The sequence below is a fragment of the Brassica napus genome, chromosome A7 (genome assembly GCF_020379485.1).
Source record: "Brassica napus cultivar Da-Ae chromosome A7, Da-Ae, whole genome shotgun sequence".
Classification (NCBI taxonomy): domain Eukaryota; kingdom Viridiplantae; phylum Streptophyta; class Magnoliopsida; order Brassicales; family Brassicaceae; genus Brassica; species Brassica napus.
The window spans coordinates 20,045,657-20,068,656 of NC_063440.1; the positions used below are offsets into that span (position 1 = coordinate 20,045,657).

At 30.6% G+C, this 23,000-nt stretch overlaps 5 protein-coding genes and 1 non-coding gene across 6 annotated transcripts; 3 read left to right on the forward strand and 3 right to left on the reverse strand.

Annotated features, from left to right (window-relative positions):
- Window positions 1-1,820: 1,820 nt before the first annotated feature.
- On the reverse strand, window positions 1,821-2,962 carry LOC106356966 (rac-like GTP-binding protein ARAC5). Its single transcript, XM_013796674.3, has 4 exons — window positions 2,627-2,962; window positions 2,367-2,431; window positions 2,216-2,281; window positions 1,821-2,132 (listed from the first exon to the last, which is right to left on the reverse strand). Exons 1-4 carry the CDS (start codon window positions 2,664-2,666, stop codon window positions 2,037-2,039), a joined length of 267 nt encoding a protein of 88 aa, XP_013652128.1. The 5' UTR covers window positions 2,667-2,962; the 3' UTR covers window positions 1,821-2,036.
- A 1,908-nt stretch (window positions 2,963-4,870) lies between these two features.
- On the reverse strand, window positions 4,871-5,710 carry LOC106353544 (defensin-like protein 1). Its single transcript, XM_013793307.3, has 2 exons — window positions 5,319-5,710; window positions 4,871-5,213 (listed from the first exon to the last, which is right to left on the reverse strand). The coding sequence occupies exons 1-2, from the start codon at window positions 5,380-5,382 to the stop codon at window positions 5,035-5,037; spliced, it is 243 nt and encodes an 80-aa protein (XP_013648761.1). The 5' UTR covers window positions 5,383-5,710; the 3' UTR covers window positions 4,871-5,034.
- Window positions 5,711-8,137: 2,427 nt separating this feature from the next.
- On the forward strand, window positions 8,138-9,216 carry LOC106355726 (F-box/LRR-repeat/kelch-repeat protein At1g09650). Its single transcript, XM_013795624.1, has 2 exons — window positions 8,138-9,050; window positions 9,140-9,216. Exons 1-2 carry the CDS (start codon window positions 8,138-8,140, stop codon window positions 9,214-9,216), a joined length of 990 nt encoding a protein of 329 aa, XP_013651078.1.
- A 638-nt stretch (window positions 9,217-9,854) lies between these two features.
- Window positions 9,855-11,390, forward strand: LOC106353542 (ER lumen protein-retaining receptor erd-2.2). The gene is made up of 6 exons (XM_013793306.3): window positions 9,855-10,187; window positions 10,306-10,505; window positions 10,566-10,706; window positions 10,782-10,862; window positions 10,942-11,066; window positions 11,151-11,390. The coding sequence occupies exons 1-6, from the start codon at window positions 9,965-9,967 to the stop codon at window positions 11,197-11,199; spliced, it is 819 nt and encodes a 272-aa protein (XP_013648760.1). The 5' UTR covers window positions 9,855-9,964; the 3' UTR covers window positions 11,200-11,390.
- A 10,064-nt stretch (window positions 11,391-21,454) lies between these two features.
- On the forward strand, window positions 21,455-22,278 carry LOC106356965 (gibberellin-regulated protein 1). Its single transcript, XM_013796672.3, has 3 exons — window positions 21,455-21,695; window positions 21,776-21,815; window positions 21,905-22,278. Exons 1-3 carry the CDS (start codon window positions 21,621-21,623, stop codon window positions 22,084-22,086), a joined length of 297 nt encoding a protein of 98 aa, XP_013652126.1. The 5' UTR covers window positions 21,455-21,620; the 3' UTR covers window positions 22,087-22,278.
- A 587-nt stretch (window positions 22,279-22,865) lies between these two features.
- On the reverse strand, window positions 22,866-22,937 carry TRNAT-CGU. The gene has a single exon. It is a non-coding gene; the product is annotated as a tRNA-Thr (tRNA).
- Between the last annotated feature and the right edge of the window lie 63 nt (window positions 22,938-23,000).

Sequence of the window (23,000 nt, forward strand, 5' to 3'; positions counted from 1 at the left end):
CCAGTTGACATTAAAACTAAAACCTAGTTTTACAAAATACACATATTTGATGAAATTTCAGTTTTTGTTGCTTGTTTCAATTAGGATTTTATAACTTAGGTTTCGACTAGTGACTTTTTTTGGAACTAGAGGAATGAATAGAAAATGAACATATACATGAATCAAAAAGAATAGTTGTTCTTTCTCAAATTTACAAGAAATTATTTTTGTTTTTTTATTTCTCTAAAAAAAAGAATGAAAAAAATGAAAAGAAAAAAATATTCCTTGTGAATTGTAATTTTTTTAGCGAATGATAAAAAATTGAAAATTCTTCCTTATTCTTTGGTCACCATTCAAAGTTTAATAGTTCCATTGATAAAACTGATTTTTGGGTAGTGAAAGAAAGTGGAGAAGCGGAACTACATTGTGATAAACTTGAGAATATACTTATGAAATCTTAAAGTTGAACGGTAGATACACCTTCTTTTAAACTATATGTTTCTTTGGCCACGATGTCCATTATTTAACTCATACATTTTTCATTTTTTTTTTGTTTTAGAAGGTAAAGAAAACAAAGTGTCATTGTCTCAAGATAACATCACTAAATAAGTTTGAGATATTTTATCATTCTCCAACAGATTTTTTTGAAAAATTTGTCATGTTTTCATTTAGTTCATTATGTATTATAGATTCAGTTATTAGTTTTCTATTTTATGATACTATTTCTACTAGATATTAGTCACTAGACAATATATATATATATATATATATTCATATATATATATATATATAATAAATAAAAACTCTGGTTCAACCGGTAGAACCGGTCCGACCAATCAACCCGTGAATATACTAAGTCGGTATCCGGTCTGGTATTTAAAAAAATGGTTCAAACCGATTAAATTAACAATACTCGATTTAAATGCGTTTAAATAATAATCTTATTGCAAATCTATCTAATCTTTATAATTTATCAAAATAATTATATAACTAAATCTAAAACTAAAATATCTAATATAAATATAAAAATACCATATAAAACTAAATTAATAAGTTACTGTCTAGATTATCAGTAATCCATTTAATTGCTATATATATATAAAGTGTATAGTTACAGCCTAAGGATAATTTGATTCTATGTCAATTCAATTTAATTGTTTCTATTGTGTGTAAAATTAAGGATGGACAATATATATGTAAATTTTGATTTGATTTGTTATCTCTTTCAACTCAAACAAAAAATGGATATATGTAACTCTACAAATCAAAGCAAATAGTAAAATACAATATTAGTAAGAGATGAAACAAATCACAAATACTAATATTTTTAGGAACTAATATTTTATCTGATCTGTTTTATGCATATATATATATATATTATAGAATTATTATGTACTATGTAAATTTTACAATATTTGTTATTTATTAAAGTTATTATTCTAGTTATTAAATTTTTAAAAGTATATAGATTTTTTTTGTAATAAATATTATTATTTATATTATTTAAATTTTTATTTATTTCATTTTTATTAGTTTATTTATATGGATCAAAATCAAATAAGATTTATATTTGATCAAAAAAAAAAAAAAGATTATCCAGTTAAAAATATAATTTTTTTCTAGATATCTAAACATCGAATATTCAAATAACTACGGACTGGATCAGATAACTGATTATTTGGACGAAACAGATTAGATCACGAATATCTCAAAAAAAAAAAACCGAACATTTCCCCCATCCTGTATAAAAGCCAGCCCCATACGTTCTTGTTTACTTATCTTTATTTTGCCTGAATCTATATTACATACCAATACCAAAGCTCATGACAATAAGCCGAGAGAAGATCAACGATGATAAATTAATTAAATTCGACTGTTCACAGGATTCAAGCAGCAAAAAAAAGAAAGAAATTGTATTAAGAGATTAGTCTACATTACAAAGCAAAAGTACAACACCACACCCAGAAGAACTCATCCTTGGCTACGCTTCACCCTTTAGATTCACCCTTACAATGTTACCTAAATCTTCTTCTTGTTTTTTTTTTTTGTAAAGATGATCACAAGAAAACACAACCATTCTTCTTTTTCTTCTTCTTTTGCTTTGGTGGCTGAAGCACTACTTTTATGGCTGCGTCAAAGACTGCCTTCACGTTCTGCAAAACCCCAACACTTTCTCTTATACACAAACCTCAACCAAAAGACATGTAAGATAGAATCATGCGGGTCTTGTGTGTACCTGCTGCGTCTTTGAACTGCATTCAATGTAAGCCGGAGACCCTATCAGTTTCTTTAGTTCCTCTCCCTGCAGACAAACAACGAAACACACACATCCCATCAAGCAAAAGACTTCCGTTTGAAAGAATATTGAATTGTGGAGGTAACCTAACCTGGTTAGTACTGATGGGCACTGCACCAGGATGGTCTATGAAGAACTGCTTGTCATCTCGAAGATCTGCAAAAAAAAATTCAAATTATAAAGTAACAGACTTTTGAACTATTGTATCTTTCTTATCATCAGGACACAAGAACAGAGTTACATACCAAGTCATAAGAGTTCACCCTAAACCCATTTTCAAAGAAGCTTCAAGAACGCTATTGAGAGCAAAAAATAAGATAAAGGAGGAGACTTTGAGCAATGAAAGTGTACCGTAGGGAAGGTGTTGCTCGTGTAAGAGATCAGCATACATGTCTTTCCGACGGCACCATCGCCGACGGTGACACACTTTATGAACCTCGAAGCGCTCATCTCCGCCGCAAATTTCAGAAAAAAAAAGAGTCTCTTTTTTTTTCCTCTTCTACTTGCTCAAATCCATTCACGAGAATCAAGAAACGATCTTTTTGCTAACTCTAGAAAACCCTTTAAGATTCGAACTCGAAAGCTTGAGCAATCCGCTAAATTCAAAATAGCAATGAAGAGATGTTCGACGAGAGAGAGAGAGAGTAATGGCAGAAGAATGGAAAAATATATTCTTTTATTTTTATTTCTCTGGTTTTGGGCCGTTGATTTTGAGATGAGCCTTTTACAGACAACTTATGCCAGCTAATGGTACACCTAACCACACCTTACCATTTACACTCACCTCCCCCACTTTACTTTTTTTTTTTCCAAAAGAATATTTTTGCACTTTATTTCAAATTTGAATGATAAATTATTTGCTGTTAATGAGTTTTATTTTTCAATTTAGTTTAGAGACCTATTTACAACTTGAGATTATTATTTGTTTAAGATGGCCAACTACCACCAAACCAGAAAACTTCAATACATCATTATAGGCAAGAAACTAATGTTGTTTTTTTAACTATTATACAATAATAATTTAATATAATTTAGTTGTATAGTTTAATTTAAATTATTAAATGTATAAATAACTGATACAGAGAAGTGTTTTCAAATGTTTCTCAAGTTTGTCTAAAAATTTTATTTATCTTCTTCTTTTTTAATAACTGAGAGATATCATCAATGAAGATATTCTAATTCACTAGTTTTCTTGTTTAAAATATGGGTTACTTAATTCTCTAACTTGACCATACATAATCTAAATGAAACTCTATTATAAATACAAAAGGACAGCAGATTAAGGTTATCATTAACAACTAAAAATAAAGCATAATCGGCCAAACTATGGGGACGGCAGATTGAAGTTATTTAATCATTGGATTGTAACAACTCTCATCGAGAACGTGCCACTTAGTGTTATGGCACCATTTCATTCCTTTTGTATCAAATCTCTTTGATATTTTATAGTATAGTTTTATTTTGTCAAGAGTTCTTTTGTCATTATAGTTTAAGAGTTTTAAAACTACCAATGATACACACATCAGGAACAGTCCCCATAATAGTTTACCCAAATCATACGGTCGCATTATTACTTTTTTCATACGTAGATGGATGAATCATTTTTCCAACTATATATAATGGAAAAAACTATATATATAATGGGAAGATATGAGCTAATAAGCAATCCAATGAAACTAAAGAATGGGTTAGAGTTAGCTCTACGCTTCCACCTACTCTTCACCAACAACACCTTTTCACATTCGTTCTAATTCTTATATGAAATCAATTTCAGAATTTAGGATTTTGTTGAGAACTTTATCATGTACAAATATGAATTCTAGTGCTTGTGATTAAAGCCACAGATTTGGAAAAACAGTAATAAAATATATTTTTTCATGAGCCAACTTAATCAAGTGACATCAATATTTTTCTTGAATAAAAGATTGCCAAAAAGATTTTAACAAACGAATCCCGTGGCTTCGTGCCATAAGACAGGCACAAAAACCAGCACAATTGGGAGCTAAGAAGAAAAAGAACAATAAACTGAAGGCTCACTGGTGTTCCATGATCATGTAGATTCACAATGAAGAGTATTTCATAACATAAAGAACGAGGTCTAGTCCAAAGGTATAGCCACAAGGTCCGCAGAGAAGAGCCGCATTTACAGCTAATGACTACATTTCAAGTTCTATAACTTGATTTCGATGATCACATATGATGGGTTTGTACTTGTATCGCCGTTGTATCATAGTTTGGATTTTATATCCGGTACAAACGAAAAATGGCTTGTTCTTAGTTTGCAGATAATGTTTAATCTATCTCTTGCTACGATGCTTTCACTACACTATTGGGACTAAAAGGTATAGACCAAAATTTGTTGGCTTTCAATTTGTAAAAAGGACAATGCTAAAGTTTGACAAGTGCAAACATCTTGCATGACAGATGGCTCATAATTGTGTTGTCTAACAAACAGTCATTGCTTAGTACAAACAGTCATTGCTTAGTACTGGAAACTTAAACCATGGTCGAGACGTTGGGCCATATACATAATAGGTTTGTCTACATGGGGAACGCCGGAACGGGTTATTTTTATTTATGTTCAACACATGACTTGAGCTTATTATCTTATTATTATATCCGAAAACTTTTTTATATTACAACCAAACCAACATAAGCATACCTGGTACATGTCATAAAGTCACTAATAGATAGTGACACAAACTTATTAATTATATGTAAAATACGTACACTATTAAACCACCAAAGAGTTTATGGAATTAACAAGGGAAATAGCAGATACACTTGTGAGCTGGGAAGACATAGTTGCAAGATCCATGTCGTGCTTTCTCAAGTCGAATGCACTGATTCTTACACGCATTATTGTTTCCACAAACTCCTGACCATGTCCCACTTGGCCTCTCACACAACTTCTGTGCTTCCACCATTGTTGGTGCTTCTGTTTATACACATATCCCACAAGGTTAACTATCAAATAATACGAAAAAGAAAAAAAAAACTAAAATTCATTTTTCCATGCATGTGATAAGGTCATTATACTCACCGAAACCAGCAAAAAGGACAAGAGCAGCGAAGAGAAGGACAATGATGGAAGTAAACTTAGCCATGATCACTACTAATAAGTAATATATACCTAGTCTTTAATGTATGTGTATGTGTGTGAAGTGTGAAGAAATAAGCTTAAGATCAACCTCTATTTATACTGGAGAAAAACGATGGGGAGTTAGTTTTTCACGACGTGTGTATCTTACGATAAAAGTTTTTAACACCACAAATTAACCAAACAACCGTCTCCTAGTAGACAATGTTAACACGCAAAAGTAGCTCATGACAGAATGTTGACAAATTTATAAACAGTGTGCTGATCGATTACTGGTTTCACTGCTAAATTGTTCATTTGCAATTTGAATCGGTGGCTAAAATGACTGGACACATAGCCGTTTTGTTTGACTTGGTCAAGAAGTTATATATCTTCACCAAGTATATTAGGTTACACAAGTGGAAGTGATTTGTCACGACCTCATCCCATCTAATTTGAACGTGGATATGTTTCTTGTTCTCAACTTCATCGCCTTATACGCAAACCTTGATAATAAAAGCCACGTACCAACATCTTGCTTCGTTGTCTTACTAAGAGAGCCCCAGCACAAGCCACGGACAAGTAGCAACCTCAGAAGAAGGCACACACACCCACAGACAAAACTGGTTAACACCAGCTAAACCAAGAATGACTTGAACTGGATTTGTGAAGAGATTCTACCTACGATATGAACTCAGGTTATCTGCTACAAATAGTGAGATGTGGCTTATCCTTGTCGTAGACTGTATCCTCTTTTCATATAAACTAGTTTTAAATTAGTTTTAGACTCTTTTCATTATACTTTTAGTATAAAAATATATATTAATAAAAATAGTACCACATTGTACGTAGACTCAAAAATTTGGTAGATTTTGTCAAGTCTTCCAAAAAAATTGATAAGATTAAATTTGATGTGTTATTTTGTTATTAATTTGGCAGGCTCTACAAAACTTTGACAGACTGCGGAAGAATGCCAAATTTTGTACCCTTCCAAACTCTACGAATATTTAGCAGAGTTCCAAAAATATCCAACTTCAACATATTTGAAGTTAATGTTTGACTGTACCAATTTATCTTTCATCTGTTTATTATGTATACTAATGTGTTTATTGGCTTGTTTTACTAATAAGAGTTATAAGTGAATATGAAAAGTGATATTTTGATGAATGTATTGAAAATGAAAACAATATTGATAAGTGTGGTGAAGATAAAAAGGAAGATGAAAAATTGGTACCATTGATGATGGGAAGAAGATGAGCTACCGAAACAAGAGACGGTGTGTCTTGCTTATATTTCCATGTACCAAACTGTTGTATTGAATCCTTATCCACCAATCAAGTACAGCTAAGAGCTTTAATATGAGAATCTATAGACATACTCTAGATCTCCACACAAACTCGTAGGTTTGCTTACACAAATCACAAAAGGCATAAACTCTAAATGAAGAGTCACACAACCTTATATACACTTAAATCCAATAGCTATCGTTTTTCACTATTTGCTTCCCTTTTTTTTAACATACTTTTTCTTTTTCCCCAAAAGTATACCATTTCGAAATACAAGCTTATTAGAACGAAAATGATAGAAAATTAAAGCAACAGAGGACCAGAGGGCAGAGGTGGAATAGTAACACAAGTGAAACAAATAAGAGCAAAAGGAGCGTTCGAGCTGGTGACTAATCAAAGAAGCTGAACCAAGTGTATAAGTATATATGTTAGGTTTCCATAGAAGATTGAACTGTACTGGTTCGTACAGCAGTAGAACTTGTGACTGACAAAGTGCTCTTATCCAATGTGGCCAACTTTGCCGGACAAGAAGTTGGGTCTCTTTCTTTAGAACATGGACTGGCTTTATAACAGCTGTGGTGGTTTTCAACGTGAACTGACTCGTGGTTTTCATCTAGTGACTTACCTGAACGTAAATTTTCTACAAAAGTTGATGAGTTTTTCTTCTTTGACATATTCGTTGGTCATTTAACCGGACTTGATAGTCTTTTATAGTAGAATATCAGATTGTTTATATATGTTTCTTTTTTAAATATCAAAGCCAATATACATAGTGAATAAAACACCACTATTTGTTTTTCTTTCCTTCTCATTGTGTTGTCTTGTAATAATAATCTCTTCTCCTAGTGTTTTGAAAACAGGACTGAACTAGTTCTTCACCAGATTTGGGATTATGTTAAAAAACTAAATTTGAGTTAGACCGCTGAAACAAGTCAAATTTACCAAAACCATTTGATAACAACATTGATATACAATATTCTATAAATTATAAATTGTTTAAAAGAATCAATATTTTTATAAAAAATTTATATAATTAAATTAGTTGACATCAACTTATTTTAGGATTACAACAGTGATACACAATATTCTATAAAATAGTTATATAGTTTTACATATATATTATTTAATTAAAAATTAAAAATTTGTTGGACCATTACGATTATTAATCACGATTAATAAATATATAGATGAAAATAGCTTCTTTATCATACTGATTCTATAATATACTTTTACTATTTTGTCATTATCTCTCCCGATTAAGGCTCTAATTAGATACATAGAATATAGTCAAATACATAGAATAAGGAACATTTTTCTTTACAGTGCATAATGTTTATCCCTAGTTTTGAAGATTCTGTCAAATATAAGTTTTGGGAACAAAATAGAAACTGAATCGGAATACTTACTTTCTTACTCGTAAACTTCCAAACCTTAAGATTTGGCGAACACGCATATACACTATATAACACACACATGTTTCTCCGGTTACTTGGAAAGATGTTTTCTTGTTCTTTTCTTCCTCCGGAAGTTATCATCAGAATCCTCTCTTTCCTTCCAGGCAAAATATTACCAAGACTCCGATTAGTTTCAAAGCAATTCAACTCCATAATCTCCGAACCCTTCTTCCTCCGTCTCCACCACAGTCATGCCCTAAACTCACCATCCATCCTCACCGCCTTCACCGTTTCCAGCAAATCCCTAGTCGCAGAGCTCAAGCTCCTTCGCTACACAAAACCTAACCAAACCGCTCTCACCGCTTTTTGGGCATCTCTTTTCGAAGAACACTACCATGAGCACACACAAAAACCCATCACAAAAAGCTTCCTCGGAGACAGAGTTAGAGTCTTGTCTTCTAACCATCAGTTAATCTGTTTCGTGTCCGCCAAGGAACACTTTCTCTTTGACCCTATTAACCAAAAAACCCTAGAAATATCTCAATCACCATCTGCTTCTTCTTCATCTAGCCGTGTCTCCTTCGGCTTCGTCCCCTCAACATTACAATACAAAATCATTAGATTTCTCCTTCCTTATCACCCAATCTGCAAATTCGAGACACTTACCTTGTCCATCAAGGGAAGAAACTACAAGCACCATCTCGAGATATCTCCATGGAGATCACAAGAAACAGAATGTCCTTACCTTCTACAGCCATACCCTCCAGTTCACGCTGATGGATTCCTTTACTGGACAACAAAAGAAGCTCCAACAAGGATTGTCACTTTCTCTCTAGAACATGAGAAGTTCTCTGTTCTGCCTCCACCACCATGTTTTGAAGACAACCCTAATCACGACTTCAGCTTATGTGGCATCAGAGGGAAACTCTTGGCTGTAGACTTCGATGCTCTTGAACCAAACATGGAGATTTGGATGATGAGTGGTTCCAACGGATCTGCTTGGGTTAAAACGCACCGTATTGACCTCAAAGAAACGTTGACCCGTTACTATCGAGCGTTTCCGATTAGGATTCATGATATACAATGTGATTGTGTGTTTTTTCAGGTTTTGTATCCGAGTCGGGTGAAGATTTATTATACGAGCAAGAACGAAGTAAAGGACTTTGGAGGATTAAACCATGAGTTACAGTGTTGTTATTACACTGATGGTCTTTTGTGTCTCTGACTTTGACTTGTAAGATCTTTTGATCATAGCTATTCAGTTTTGTCTCCATCTATACTACATATGATGAAGTGTATTAGGCCTGCCGGTTTGTTTCAATCGGTTAGCTTGGTTTGGTCTATTTGGGTTTCACTTAGTTTGGTTATTATGTTAAATGTACCAAGCAAAATTTTGGTTTAATTCAGATTTTAGTTTATTAATGAAATTTTTATTCGAACTAATGGAAGTTTTTTTATTCCAATTTACTCTCAGTTACAATTTCGAAAATTTTAGTTAATTTCGATTATTTAAGTTTAAAATTTGGTTAATTCGGTTTGTTTGGTTTGATATATTGATTTTTTTTTTTTGTAACACAATTTGATATATTGATTAGGATTTATTATAATTAGAAAAATAGAATAACCGTATTTTTTTTTTGTTTAATCTATCGATCATGGTTTTGTTATTTGGGAATATGCCTTGAAACCAAACCGGTTATTACAGTAGTTGGCTTACCACAAATCTAACTTTCACCTAAAACAAAACTAACCATCCACGTGTCAGCATCTCAAAGTGTCAAGCTTTGTTTTGTTTTGTAATAAAAAAAAAAGAGTAATCTTTAGTTAGTGCAGTTATCACCCAATCGTCCCAACAATCAATTCGCACACAAAAGAGACAGATCTGGTTCGTTAAAATCTTTAGTTTAGTGCTACGAAAGGTCTCGAAAAGATGAAGGCGGCGAAGAAGCCGATCCACGCCGTGACGACATGGGTTCGCCGGCAACCACCAAAGGTCAAAGCTTTTCTCGGTGTTGTATCCGCCATGACTGCTCTCGTTCTCTTAAGAGTGATTGTTCACGACCACGACAACCTTTTCGTCGCCGCCGAAGCTGTCCACGCCCTCGGAATCTCCGTTCTCATCTACAAACTCACCAAGGAGAAGACTTGCGCCGGTACTCAAATCTCTCTTGATTCTTGAAGGGTTTCTAGATTTAGATGTTGGAAAAATTGATTGGATTTGAGATTGATAGAGTTGGTTTAATTGCAATCTTTGGTTTGTGTTTCCGACAGGATTGTCTTTGAAGTCTCAGGAGTTAACAGCTCTGTTTCTGGCTGTGAGACTTTACTGTAGCTTTGTGATGGAGTTTGATATCCACACGTTGCTTGATTCGGCTACTTTGGTGACTACCCTTTGGGTTATCTACATGATCCGTTTCAAGCTCAAAGCTAGTTATATGGAAGACAAAGACAATTTTGCTATCTACTATGTTGTAAGTTGTTGTCTTTTGGTTTCTTTCTCGAGTTCTCGGTTTAATTGTTTCTTCCTGCAGGTTGTACCATGTGCTGTTTTGTCTGTTTTGATTCACCCATCAACACATCATCATATAATCAATAAGATCTCTTGGGCCTTCTGCGTTTACCTTGAAGCTGTTTCAGTCCTTCCTCAACTTAGAGTCATGCAAAACACTAAGGTACTTTACAAAAGCTTGTAACCAAGTCTTTATCCTTTTACCGAGTTAAACTAGTAACGCGTTGTCTTGTCTCAGATCGTGGAGCCATTCACAGCACATTATGTATTTGCGTTGGGGATAGCTAGGTTCTTGAGTTGTGCACATTGGGTCCTTCAGGTTTTTTTCTTTGTTTCCTTGCCTCGAAACTATGAAGCTACAAAACTATGTAGTATGTAATAACGTGATGGTGGTGTAGGTTTTGGACACTAGAGGGCGGTTACTGACTGCTTTAGGATATGGGTTTTGGCCTATAATGGTTCTCTTCTCTGAAGTAGTACAAACTTTCATTCTTGCTGACTTCTGCTACTACTATGTCAAGAGGTAAAATCAAAAATGTTTCTGACAGGTGACACCTAATGACATTGATGGATGTTCTAAGATTCTTATGTTTTTGGTGTTTTACAGTTTGATGGGTGGCCAGCTAGTTCTTCGTCTGCCGTCAGGTGTTGTGTAAAATATGTCGAAGAAGAGAGAAGAAGACACGGTATGGCTTTTGAGCTCATGGTATGGAGTTTGGTTCTACGTTTTTTTGCAGGCCATCGTTTTAGTCTTCTGTAAACTCCTTTTCTTATACGTTTTTATGTTTGTTTCTTGGATGACTGTAAAGAAAAAAGGGAGTTGATTTAGAGATTTTTGACAACATTACCTCTCAGCTTTTAATCTCTTGCTATATATTTTGTTACTAGGGATTAACCCGGGCTACGCCCGGGATTTTTATTTTTTTTTCTAATTTAAGTTGTTAAATTATTTATATTTAGGTTATGATATATATTTATATAAATGTTAAGATGCATGTCATAATTAAAATTTATTTTTAAATTTTAACACGTTAAATTAACATACTTTTTACTATTTAAATATTTTTTATAATTTTGTTGGCTATCTAATTATCATATTTAGCAAAACTATATGTTGAGTGTTGGAATAAATGTTTTAGATATTTAATTAAACTGCAGAGTATTTTCGGATCGACCACATGCTCAACAATCGATCGATCCATAAAAAGATGGTCGATCTCCTTGGCCAGGTAAGTACAATTTTAGCAAAAATATCTTTGATTTTCAAATATTAAGTATATAACTATTCTTTTGAATATTGTTTTTTGAATTGTATTTTTTCATTAAATTATTGTATTATAATGTTTATGTGAATATTTTTTGTGATGTTTGAATTTGTGTTGTTCGTATACTTAACCTAGATGATATTGATGTTTAACAATTTATTGTTTTCTGGAAATAGAAAATAATGATATATCAAAATGTATCTAATACTTGTTAAATAATAGTATAATGTAAACTACATCAATTATTTGAAAATAACCATTTGTTATTTTTATTTTTATTTTTAACAGATATTATTTTTATTTAAAAACATTATTCATATATAATATAATAGTTTAAGTTTAGAAGATTAATATATATATATATATAAATTATGTATATTTTTTAAAAAAAAATTAAGATATTATATATTGAGTAACTGAATAAAAGCTGAATTTCTTATCTTGAAAATCAAATATTTATATTTTTTTCTTCATGTTATACTCACCAATTCATCATTGATATTTATAACTCAGTATGTTTTTAAAAAAACTTAGTTTTAAGTAATAAACGAATTTAATAAATTAAATTTATCACCTATAATGTTCAGTAAACTATATTTGAAAACTCTCTAAAATTATATTTTAAGCATAATATTACTATTATTTAATTTAAGTTATTTTAAGCATAATATTTGCTAAACCAACTTAAATTATATTTACAATAGGACCATCCTAAACCGGTTAATAAACCAAAAATAATTCTAAACCAACATGAACTAATACTTGATTCGGCGAGGAAGGAAGTGTTTTGGGATAAACGTTTGAATGGTTATTAACTGTAATGGTTTGATCACAAAAGAGTTAGTATGAACATTAACAATAAAATTATGGATTAGATTAATTTAAATTTGTAAAAATACCTTTGAGTCTATGAAAAGCAATTCAATCCCCATGGATAAGTTTGGCTTTTGGAAGTTACGGGTTTCCCAACAATGAATCCACCTAACAAAAAGTTCGTTGTTATAAAAAATCTCCTTCAAGGTTATTAAAGGTTTTTCGGACGGCAAGAGTTGATGGTGGAACCATTTTTTTGCTAGAGTGCTTTGAAGTTTTCCTTGATAGTGTGAGGTTGATGTTGATGGAATAAAGAGTTTTATAGGGACTTTCTTGATGTAAAACTATACATTTTTATTTTTTTTGTTTAATGTGGTATTTCCATGTTTATATAATTTACTACCATTATAAGATAGATGTACATTTTAAGATAGATGTTTAAATTTTAATATACATTTTTCCATTTTTTTTAATGTTTATTTCCATTTCTTACATTTTTTATTTACGTAATATCTATATTTTATATTTTAAAATAGATATTTAAATCTTAATGTACTTTTTCCATTTTTTTAAATTGTGTATTTACTTATATTATATATTTTATATTTTAAGATAGATGTTTAATGCTTAATGAACTTTTTCCATTTTTTAAAAAAATTGTTTATTTACTTATTACTATATATATAATTCATATATTATATATTTACATTATTTACTTATTATTTATTTTCCTGAATATGTATTTCCATTTCTTGTACTTTTTATTTACTTAATATTTCTATTTTACATTTTAAGATAGATGTTTAAATCTTAATGTACGTTTTTCCATTTTTTTAAAATTGTATATTTCCATTTGTTATACTTTCTATTTACGTAATATCTATATTTTAAATTTTAAGATATATTTTTAAATCTTAATGTAATTTTCTATTATTTGAATTTGGTATTTACTTATATTATATATTGACTTATTATTTATTTTTCTTTATATTGTGTATTTATATTTCTTATACTTTCTATTTAGTAATAATTTTATATTTTAAGATAGATTTACATTTTAAGATAGATGTTTAAATAATGATATACTTTTTCCATTTTTTTTTAAAATTTTTATTTCCTTTTCTTATACTTTCTATTTGCGTAATATCTATATTTTACATTTTAAGATAGATTTTCGAAAATTAGTAATATTAAAATGTAAAACTTATAATTTATGCCACGTGTCATCTTTCGTGAGAATTTTTTTTTGCTGATGTGGACGCTCTATGGAGCCTCAAAAGGTCCCTTTTATTAGTATAGAGCCACATGTCATCTTTCGGGAGAATTTTTTTTTGCTGATGTGGACGCTCTATGGAGCCTCAAAAGGTCTCTTTTATTAGTATAGATTTAACAAAACTGGTTTTGGTGTTGTTTGAGAGGAGAAACAAAAACTTTAGTAAATTACTAGTAGAGGAACAACGAATTTTATGTGACCTCTTTTTCTTTTTAAGACTACTACTACTTTTATGTGACCTATATGAATATTTAAATAGTAGTGAATGATATACTACTTCACGTTTTCACATTTTACAAAAATGATTTACTATTTATTATTATGAATAATATTTCTCGAATTTTTAAGTTAAAAAATCATTTAACTGCATATAGTTATGATGTTCAAAGTCTAATAAAAACAAAACATGGTTAAAGTATAGAAACTTTTTCCAGTGTTTTATATTTATTTTATATAAATTTTATTCAATTTTTTTAATTAGAACGTTTTTATTATTCATCTAATTACCAATCAAATATATCATATTCGTTTTAATAAAAGTTCAATCATAATTTTATTTGAGTTGGAAATACAGTATTTATAAAAAAAAATGTTATGGACTTTCAGCACATAGTCTTTCACATTCCCAAAAATTGATTTTCTTTTTGTTTTGCAAAAATGTCATTTTAATTTTATTTTTTTTAAAGTGTCATTCTTTTAAATATAAATTTATATATTAAATTTATCTTTTGCCTCTTTGAATGATCTAGATTTTAATTTGAATCAGTTTCATTTCATTAATTTACATTAAAGAAAAGTTTATTAATATATTTTACATTTTAATATATATGAAATATGTTAAAATGGTATTTTTTCAAAACAGAAGAAATATAATAGATAATAATATAAAAGTTAAAAAAATAATAAATTCTGTATATAACCAATAAACACTACACCTTTTTAGTGATTTCATAATTTATTTAAATAGATTTTTATCACAAATGAAAAGAAAACAAATTAATTTGGATGTGAAATTGGTATTGCATATGACCATCTTTTTCCAATAAATATTCACGACTTATTTTAGACGAATTAGTTTTTTTTTTTTTTTTTTATCAACGATTGCTTTTATAAAGCTTAACAGGCCATGGGCCAATTTACAAGCAAATCAAACTTAATCCACAACAAAATCGTGAAGCCCAAACGAAGTCCAACTCCTTTTTACAAACCCAACCCGACAGATCAAGTATCCTGCATGTTGCACACGTGTTGGCTGATTAGACTTCGAATTTTCTGGAAGACGAATTAGTTAGTATCTAAGACTTGAGTGATGACAATTGATGCTATTTTTTTGTTTCCTTCAGCTATTTAAACTTTTATTTGCAAGTAGTATTATTTAAAAAAAAAGCTTTTAAGTTTGAGCTTATCCAAGTATATTTTGTTTAATCGATTTCGACTCTTTTGGCGGCGGCAACAGCTGGAAAACTCTACTAATCATATCACCTAATTATATTCCACCAGATATCCCTATTTTATCATCAATTTTCTGATTTACAGTAATCTTTGAAGAGGTTGAGGTGGAACTTATATAATCAGATATTCCATCCGTTCCTAAACGATTCATATTTTTTAAAAAAATTTTGCTTTAAAAAAATACATACTTTATACTTTCAATGTAACTTTTATCAATTAATAATAAAAAATTGTGAAGTTTAAGAACATTAATTGCATTTCTTAAAATCTTATTAGTTTAAAAATATAGAAAATATAAAATTACAAAAAATTATGCATTTATAACTAAGTTTTAATGTGTTATTAAAAATGTGAAAATTTTAAAACATTGATTTTTTAGGAACGGATGGAGTATAATTTTTTTTGAACTCATATAACCAGATATAATTTTTTTGAACTCATGCAAGCAAATTGTTTAGCTGGAACTTAATTACATGTATGTTTCAGTATTTCTTTTAACAAAATAAGAATAATGACAAATGCACGTACGAGATTAATTTAACTTTTACTTTCTTATTTCCTTGAACTTATTAGCAGGCCATTTGAAGTATAGTTCTGGAATTTATTACTTTCTAGGACACTTTTTGTCTTTCAAATTACACTATCAGGCACTTGTGGCTGGAGACACACTTCTTGCTTGTGCAATGTCCTACTTGCCCTTTAAGTAACTACACTCTCTCTTAACTACAACTCTTCTCACTTCACCAACTATAATAGTTTTATGTTTTTTTTAAATGGATAAAGCTTCCTTTTTTTTTATCATACGTAAACCAAACCAATATTCTTTCTTCATCCTTTTTCTTTTGAAATCAGATCCACATTCTCAAATATCTTTTAACGCTAATCCGCCAACCCTCTCCTATTTTTCAATTGATTTTCAAAATCATTTTTCCAATTTTATGAACCTTAATTATGGTGATTTTCTCTGTTCCTCTTTTTCTTCTCCTTGCGCCGATCTATTGACGTTGTTGGTAACGGAGGCGTCGCTGCCCAGCTCTGTTCTCTTGAATCTTTTTTTATTTCTGGTTCCATTTCTCAGCCATGGATACAGCTATGGAGTCAACCAAATCTCGTTCGTCGAATCAAAAGTGACATCTCCAAAGTCACCGAAGTCACCTCCATCAAACTATCTGAGCTCCTCCGTGGTTACTGAAACCAAATCTGGTAAATGATTGTCCAGTGGCCAAATCCCCTCCTCACACTACACCTTCCGTTATGGAGGTTTTAGGTTCTTCGGCTTTCAGTTTTTATGGTATCAGTAGCTGAAGCTTTCACTTTGAACATCTCCGAAGACTTACAAAAAAAGGTGTGAGAACTAATCTGAATTGGCATACGGTAACTCTAAAACAAAATTTCCAGATTCTTCTTTTTTTCTTCATGCATTAAAACCCAAAACACAAAGGGATTATGTGTTTGTGATTCTGTTTGCTTCCAAAAAAAACCCAAATTCTTTTTCTTGTTCTTTCACAATGAGTTTGTGATTATGTTTTGTAATGTGTCTATTAGAGATTTTACTTAAAAAATTTACAGATGATGTAAGCTCTTGTTTGTTGACTATTATAAAGCCTTGTAATATAATCGGCCCTCCTCTGTTTATTGAACATGTTATATTTGTTGGTTAATTGTCTTCATGTCCACAAATTATGACTAGGGAAAGAAAAATCATTAAAAGCTTTGTTTGACAGAATTATAACCTCCAATGTTTTACAAAAAAAAGATTCGTCCACAAGAATTTTTTTGCTAAGCTTCCGAAACCACAAACACAAACGATTTTTGTGTTCGAGTTTTCAAAGTTTTTTCACCTTTCTTATCTATCCATGTCCACATCTTTTTTCTTTACGTATTCTTTTGTACATGATCAAAATTTTCTCATCCACACTTTTTATGTCCATGCATTTTTATATAATTGCTAAAAATATATAAAATATATATACGAACATGGATCTTAAAATATAGAGAAAAAAAATTATAATTTATTGTAATAATTATATTTCTTTTGTGTATCTTAAAATCTGAAAAGAAACAAATAAAAATCGAAACCGGAATGAATAATAAAAGTATAAATAAACAACGGTAAATTGACCTTTGTATGATTTGTCTAATCATGGACCGGTGCTTTGAACCTTTGTATGATTTGTCTACAAACTTTGTCCACAAAAATCTTTTCCACAAAAGTTTTTACATAAAATTTGTAAGATTGAAATTTTTGTCCATAAAATTTTGTACATTAAATGTTTCTGCCATATCAGTAGATATTTTGAATTTGTCCATCAAAAATGTATCTACAAAATACCAAAACACTATCCACAAAGCACATGTCCACGACTATTTCAAATGTGTCCATCAAAAATGTATCCACAAAATTGTATCCACAAATAGCAAAATACACAGTATAAAATTTAAATTTGATTTTTATAAATATTAAAATACATATATACATATGGATATCAAAATATAAAGAAAAAAATTAATAATTTATTTTATGTGTTTATATATTTATTTATATAGTAAGATATAAAATAATGGCATATATAATATGTTGGAAAATTTAAAAAGTTACTTTTAGTATAAAATATTCTTGTTAGATATAAAAAGAGTCAAAAGAATACTCTCTCTCTCTCTCTTTTATTTTTGTACGTGCTTTCATTTTTTTATGGCAATCGTGCTTTTTCAGCCATTGGATCTTTTTTTAAAATTTTAAACTTGTGGCCATAATTACTTCTCACATGCTTTCATAACTCATACAAAGAAACGAAGCCATAACAAAAGGCTCTGGTCCCACTAACTCAACTGAATCAAACAAAAAAAGAAAACGGTCTAGTTAGGTCAAATAGAGGGCATTTTGGTCCGAAAATTACTTTGGGAACCGGGAATGTGCTCCTCCAGCGAGAAGTGTCTTATACTGTCAAAAAAGAGAAAAATGTGTCTTAATTGGTAACACACTCATAGTTCTGTCATATGTGGTCACTACACGATTCCCTCGGTGTTTGGTATCGTACAGATTGTCGTTTGAAGAATGATCATGCAAAACAAAAGTAAGTATGGACCATAGCCATTAATTTGATTAAAAGAACCATGGCACAATTTTTTTTTTTTTTTTTTTGTAAAAGACCATGGCACAATTGCTACAAAAATATAATATCTTAAATGAAAGTGCATGTTTCTTTAAGCCAATTTGCTTGAAAGAACCCATTATAAATTAATAATATTAACATAAATTACTAGACTACAAACTCCAGTTTTTTTTTTAATCTCGTCGCCTTAAGGGCATCTCCAACCCTACTCTATTTTTGACTCCAAACTCAATTATGGAGTAAAATCTTCTCCAACTCTACTTCATATTCAACTCCAAAATGGAGTAATAGCTAGGGTTACTCCATTTATGGAGTAATCTTACCCATTACTCCATTTTGGAGTTGAACTTTTTATATTTATAAAATGATCCTTTTAATTTTTAATGTTTTTATTTTATACTTAAAATAATATAATAACATAAAAAATATAATACTTCGCAAAAGATTACTTTGTAGTTTACAGAAAATATGCATCAACTCATAAAAGTCAAAACTAAGAATAAATAATCTAAAATAAATATAATATAATATGAATAAGTAATTTAATAATTAATTCGGTAAATTGTTTTCGAAACTACCAAAATCGGTAAAGTATTATTCAAACGGAATAGATGAGTTTTTTAATCTTGTGGGTCAAAATTTTGATTGATAACATTTATACTTGTTGAACTTGATATATGCACAAACAAACAATAAGACCCAATACATAATTCAAATTACAAAACAAAACTTTGTTTTTTCTTTATGTTCTTCTAATGCATAAAAATATTTTTGAATTAGAAAAATTGCATATAATAAAATCTGCACGAATTGAAATTGGAAGATAATCTCTAGTTGTATTTTTAATGATAAATATTTAGTTTAAATAAAATATATTATTATGGAAATTTTGTAAATATAAAATAGTTGGGTTAATTGTTAATTTTTTATAAGTTGAAGGTACTAATAACAATTATTAACTAAATGAAAAAAAATATTTTTGTTTGGAGTAAAAAATAGAGTAATACATTAGAGTAAAATCCAACTCCATTTTGGAGTTACACTATTTTAAAATTGGAGATGCTCTAATAACAACTAAGCCCTGGAATGGGATGGGAATAAAAGAACGCCAAAGAGTCTACAGGTTGGCAATTTTTATTTATTTAGATTGTCCCTCCTAAAAATATTATTCCAGAAGGATCTCTCCTTCTTCATTTCTGAAGGCCGGTAAGGAATCAAGAAAAGTGGTTGGGAAGGCTAGCTCAATGCCTTTACATGTCAAACTAGTATATTACAGCTGTTAAGTTAAGTGAATAACAACACTTCATAGCTGGCTAAAGAACTCACTTGTATTTATTTATTTTCTTAATTTTGTTTCTTTTTGTATACTTTTTGTATACTTTTGTAAACTTCAATGGTTTGATACCATGAAAGTATCTACAAAAATAATAATAGCATTGTGATTTCAAATTTTTGTTTTGATTTTTTAGAATATTTCATCTTTCTCTTTGTTCTTTAATTATTTTTGATTTATTTTTAATTATAAAAAATCCATAAAAAAAACTATTGTTGGAGTTGCCTTAAGTGTTACTTCACTAAGACGATATCTTGTAAATACCCAAAAATACATTTTTTTATTTACTATTTCGATACCAGGCTTTAACCTTTTTTTTTGTAACTGAACTTGTTTTAATTAGTTTAATGATTCTTAGGTTATTAACTTTTAATCGTATTCTCCTTTGTTTCTAGTGTCCCTTACGGCAAGTTTTTATATTTATTGATTTGACTAAACGATTTGAAGGACTACGACTACCGAACGTGTGTTATATGTGTCAGCCATGATAATTGAAGTGACATTCTCATGCATACACAAATTCTATATGTTGACTCAATTATTTATATTAAATTAGATGACTATGGTCTATGGCATAGACTGTGTGTAGTGTGCGTGCGGTATGGTGTTGGTCCTGTTGGAGTCGATAAGGTTGGTGGAAAAAGCCATACACAGAACTAACTCACAAGACAGACGATCCGTGACCTCTCACTTTCACTCCTTTCCTTTGTCTTTCTATATATTATTTCGGAACTGTCGGGATTTTTTTCTTTCTAAAACTCTTCTTACCTTTCTCAAAATTATTGTGATCGATTTCCAAAACAACGCAGATCAACGCAAAGGGAAAACTTTAAACTAAGCACTGACATCACCCAAAAAAAACAATAGTGATGAATGGTTCTCTTTTTCCACAGATAACATGGATACATCGTACGTAGAAAGATGAACTATACTTCATATTCGGAGCGAGTAGTCTGTAAGTCAAAAGTCAAATCTTCCAAATGAATTATATATTTATATATCACTGAAACCAATATTTCTGGTAGAACCAAAACGTACCTAAACCCAAGCAAGACCAATAATAGAGTTTATTGATTAGCAGTTTAGGTATACGGAAACGGTAGAAGTCTACACTTATACATTAATACATTATTGGCTTTTAGTTTTTTGACCTCTAAAGAAATATTAACATAAAAACAAGAATTTCAAATAATTTATAGATAAAATATGGTGGAGAAAACATATACCGAGTCATTTGTAAATCAAGAGACCAGGAATAGTACAATCTATTTTCCCACCAATATATTCTCTTCTCCGCGTACGCACAACTTTTATACGCATCAACCGACCCACTTAAAGATAAATATATCGCATATATACCTAAACATTAATATGCTATTAACCATCTTTTCATCTCTGGGCCATTTATAGTTAAAAACATAATTACTGAAAATTATATATAACTGCTGTAAAAATTACAAATGACTTTTCTCTTAAAGAACTACAACTAAAAGCACTGCGTATAATTTTTTTTATTATGTGATTTTCTCATGATCATCAATAACTGTGTTAAAGTATTAATTGGCTACTTGCTACCATATCCTATCGAATTCTGAAATTCGGAAAGGCAATTTCCTTTATCCCAAAAAGGCAAAACCTATATATATATTCTATAAGAAATAATTAAAACAAAAGAGTAGTCTCGACCAATGTATGGGGTCGTCTGTCCATGGAAATCAGAGATATAAATAGAAGGCCTCCAAGTTCTCATTAGACACAACAACTCAAAAACACAGAGTATAATCTTCATTGAGCTAGCTCTCATATAATATTCATCTTTTTGAGGATTATGGCTATTTCAAAAGCGCTTATTGCTTCTCTTCTCATATCTCTTCTTGTTCTCCAACTCGTCGAGGCCGATGTGGTATGTATTTTTAATCACACATACTCAGTATTTTTTTAAACATACTTCTTACATTTATCGTTTTCCGAATATCCATTCAGGAAAGCTCAAACAAAAAGGATGGTTACGGCAGTAAAATTGGTAAAAATATCACTTCTATACGCACACACGTAAAACTTTATATTTAAAAAACGTCTAATTAGTAAGATTAATAACGTTTATGTACGTAGATTGTGGAAGTGCCTGTATAGCACGGTGCAAGCTCTCAAGTAGACCAAATCTTTGTCACAGAGCGTGCGGGACTTGTTGCGCCAGGTGCAACTGTGTGCCACCTAGCACCTACGGGAACCACGACAAGTGCGAGTGCTACGCTAACCTCACCACCCACGGTGGTCGCCGCAAGTGCCCTTAAGTACTGAAGTTGCTGCGGATATTCAATTCAATACGATGTTGTTTGCTAGAATTTGTTGGCGTATGCCTGTATGTGTGGTACTGTATTATTAATTGGTCTGTTTGTTGTAAGTTTTTGGTTTTTATTCGTTTGGTGAAATAATCTCGTTGTATTGTTTCATTTTCTATATAAAGTTATGTTGTTATGTTGCTTTATGAATGATTGATTATAATGCTTTCTCCTCAATGAATTGTCAGTTTTCGAAATGATTTTGACTTCGAAAAAACAACATGTTATATATGCATATACATGTATTTCATAATTTTTTTTAATTAATTTATAAAGGTGTTCTCAAATTTTTATTAATTTACGTACAGCATAACCCATATGCATTTCAGGGATTTCGTTTTATTTGTGGAGACGGAGACCGAGACCTTAGATCAGATTTTTATACACGATATTTTGTTAGCATCGATATTTATTTGGTACGCATAGACCGTATTTCAAACATTTGGTCCACATAATCCACATACAATACAAAATAGATTAATAGCATAGGAAATATCAAAAAGGATGACTAGCGTTAGGAATGATAGATAGCAAAGTACATAGGAATGAATGATATATAGCAAAGTACGTTTGCTGTAATTTACCAAATAGGAATACATTGGACAACAACGATGAAAATAGTGTAAGTGTTATAAATACTGATGGAAAAATCCATTGTGCAATGGACCAATGGTTCTTCCCGTATAACGCCCTGCGGGGTTTCTGGTAGATAAATAAAAAAACAGTAGTCAAGCCCCCGGCGAGGATCGAACTCGCGGCCTTTCGCTTACGAAGCGAACGCAATACCACTATGCTACGGAGGCACTTCGCTGTTTTAAGAAATCTACAAAGTGATATATATATATATATATTATATGTTTGTTTTA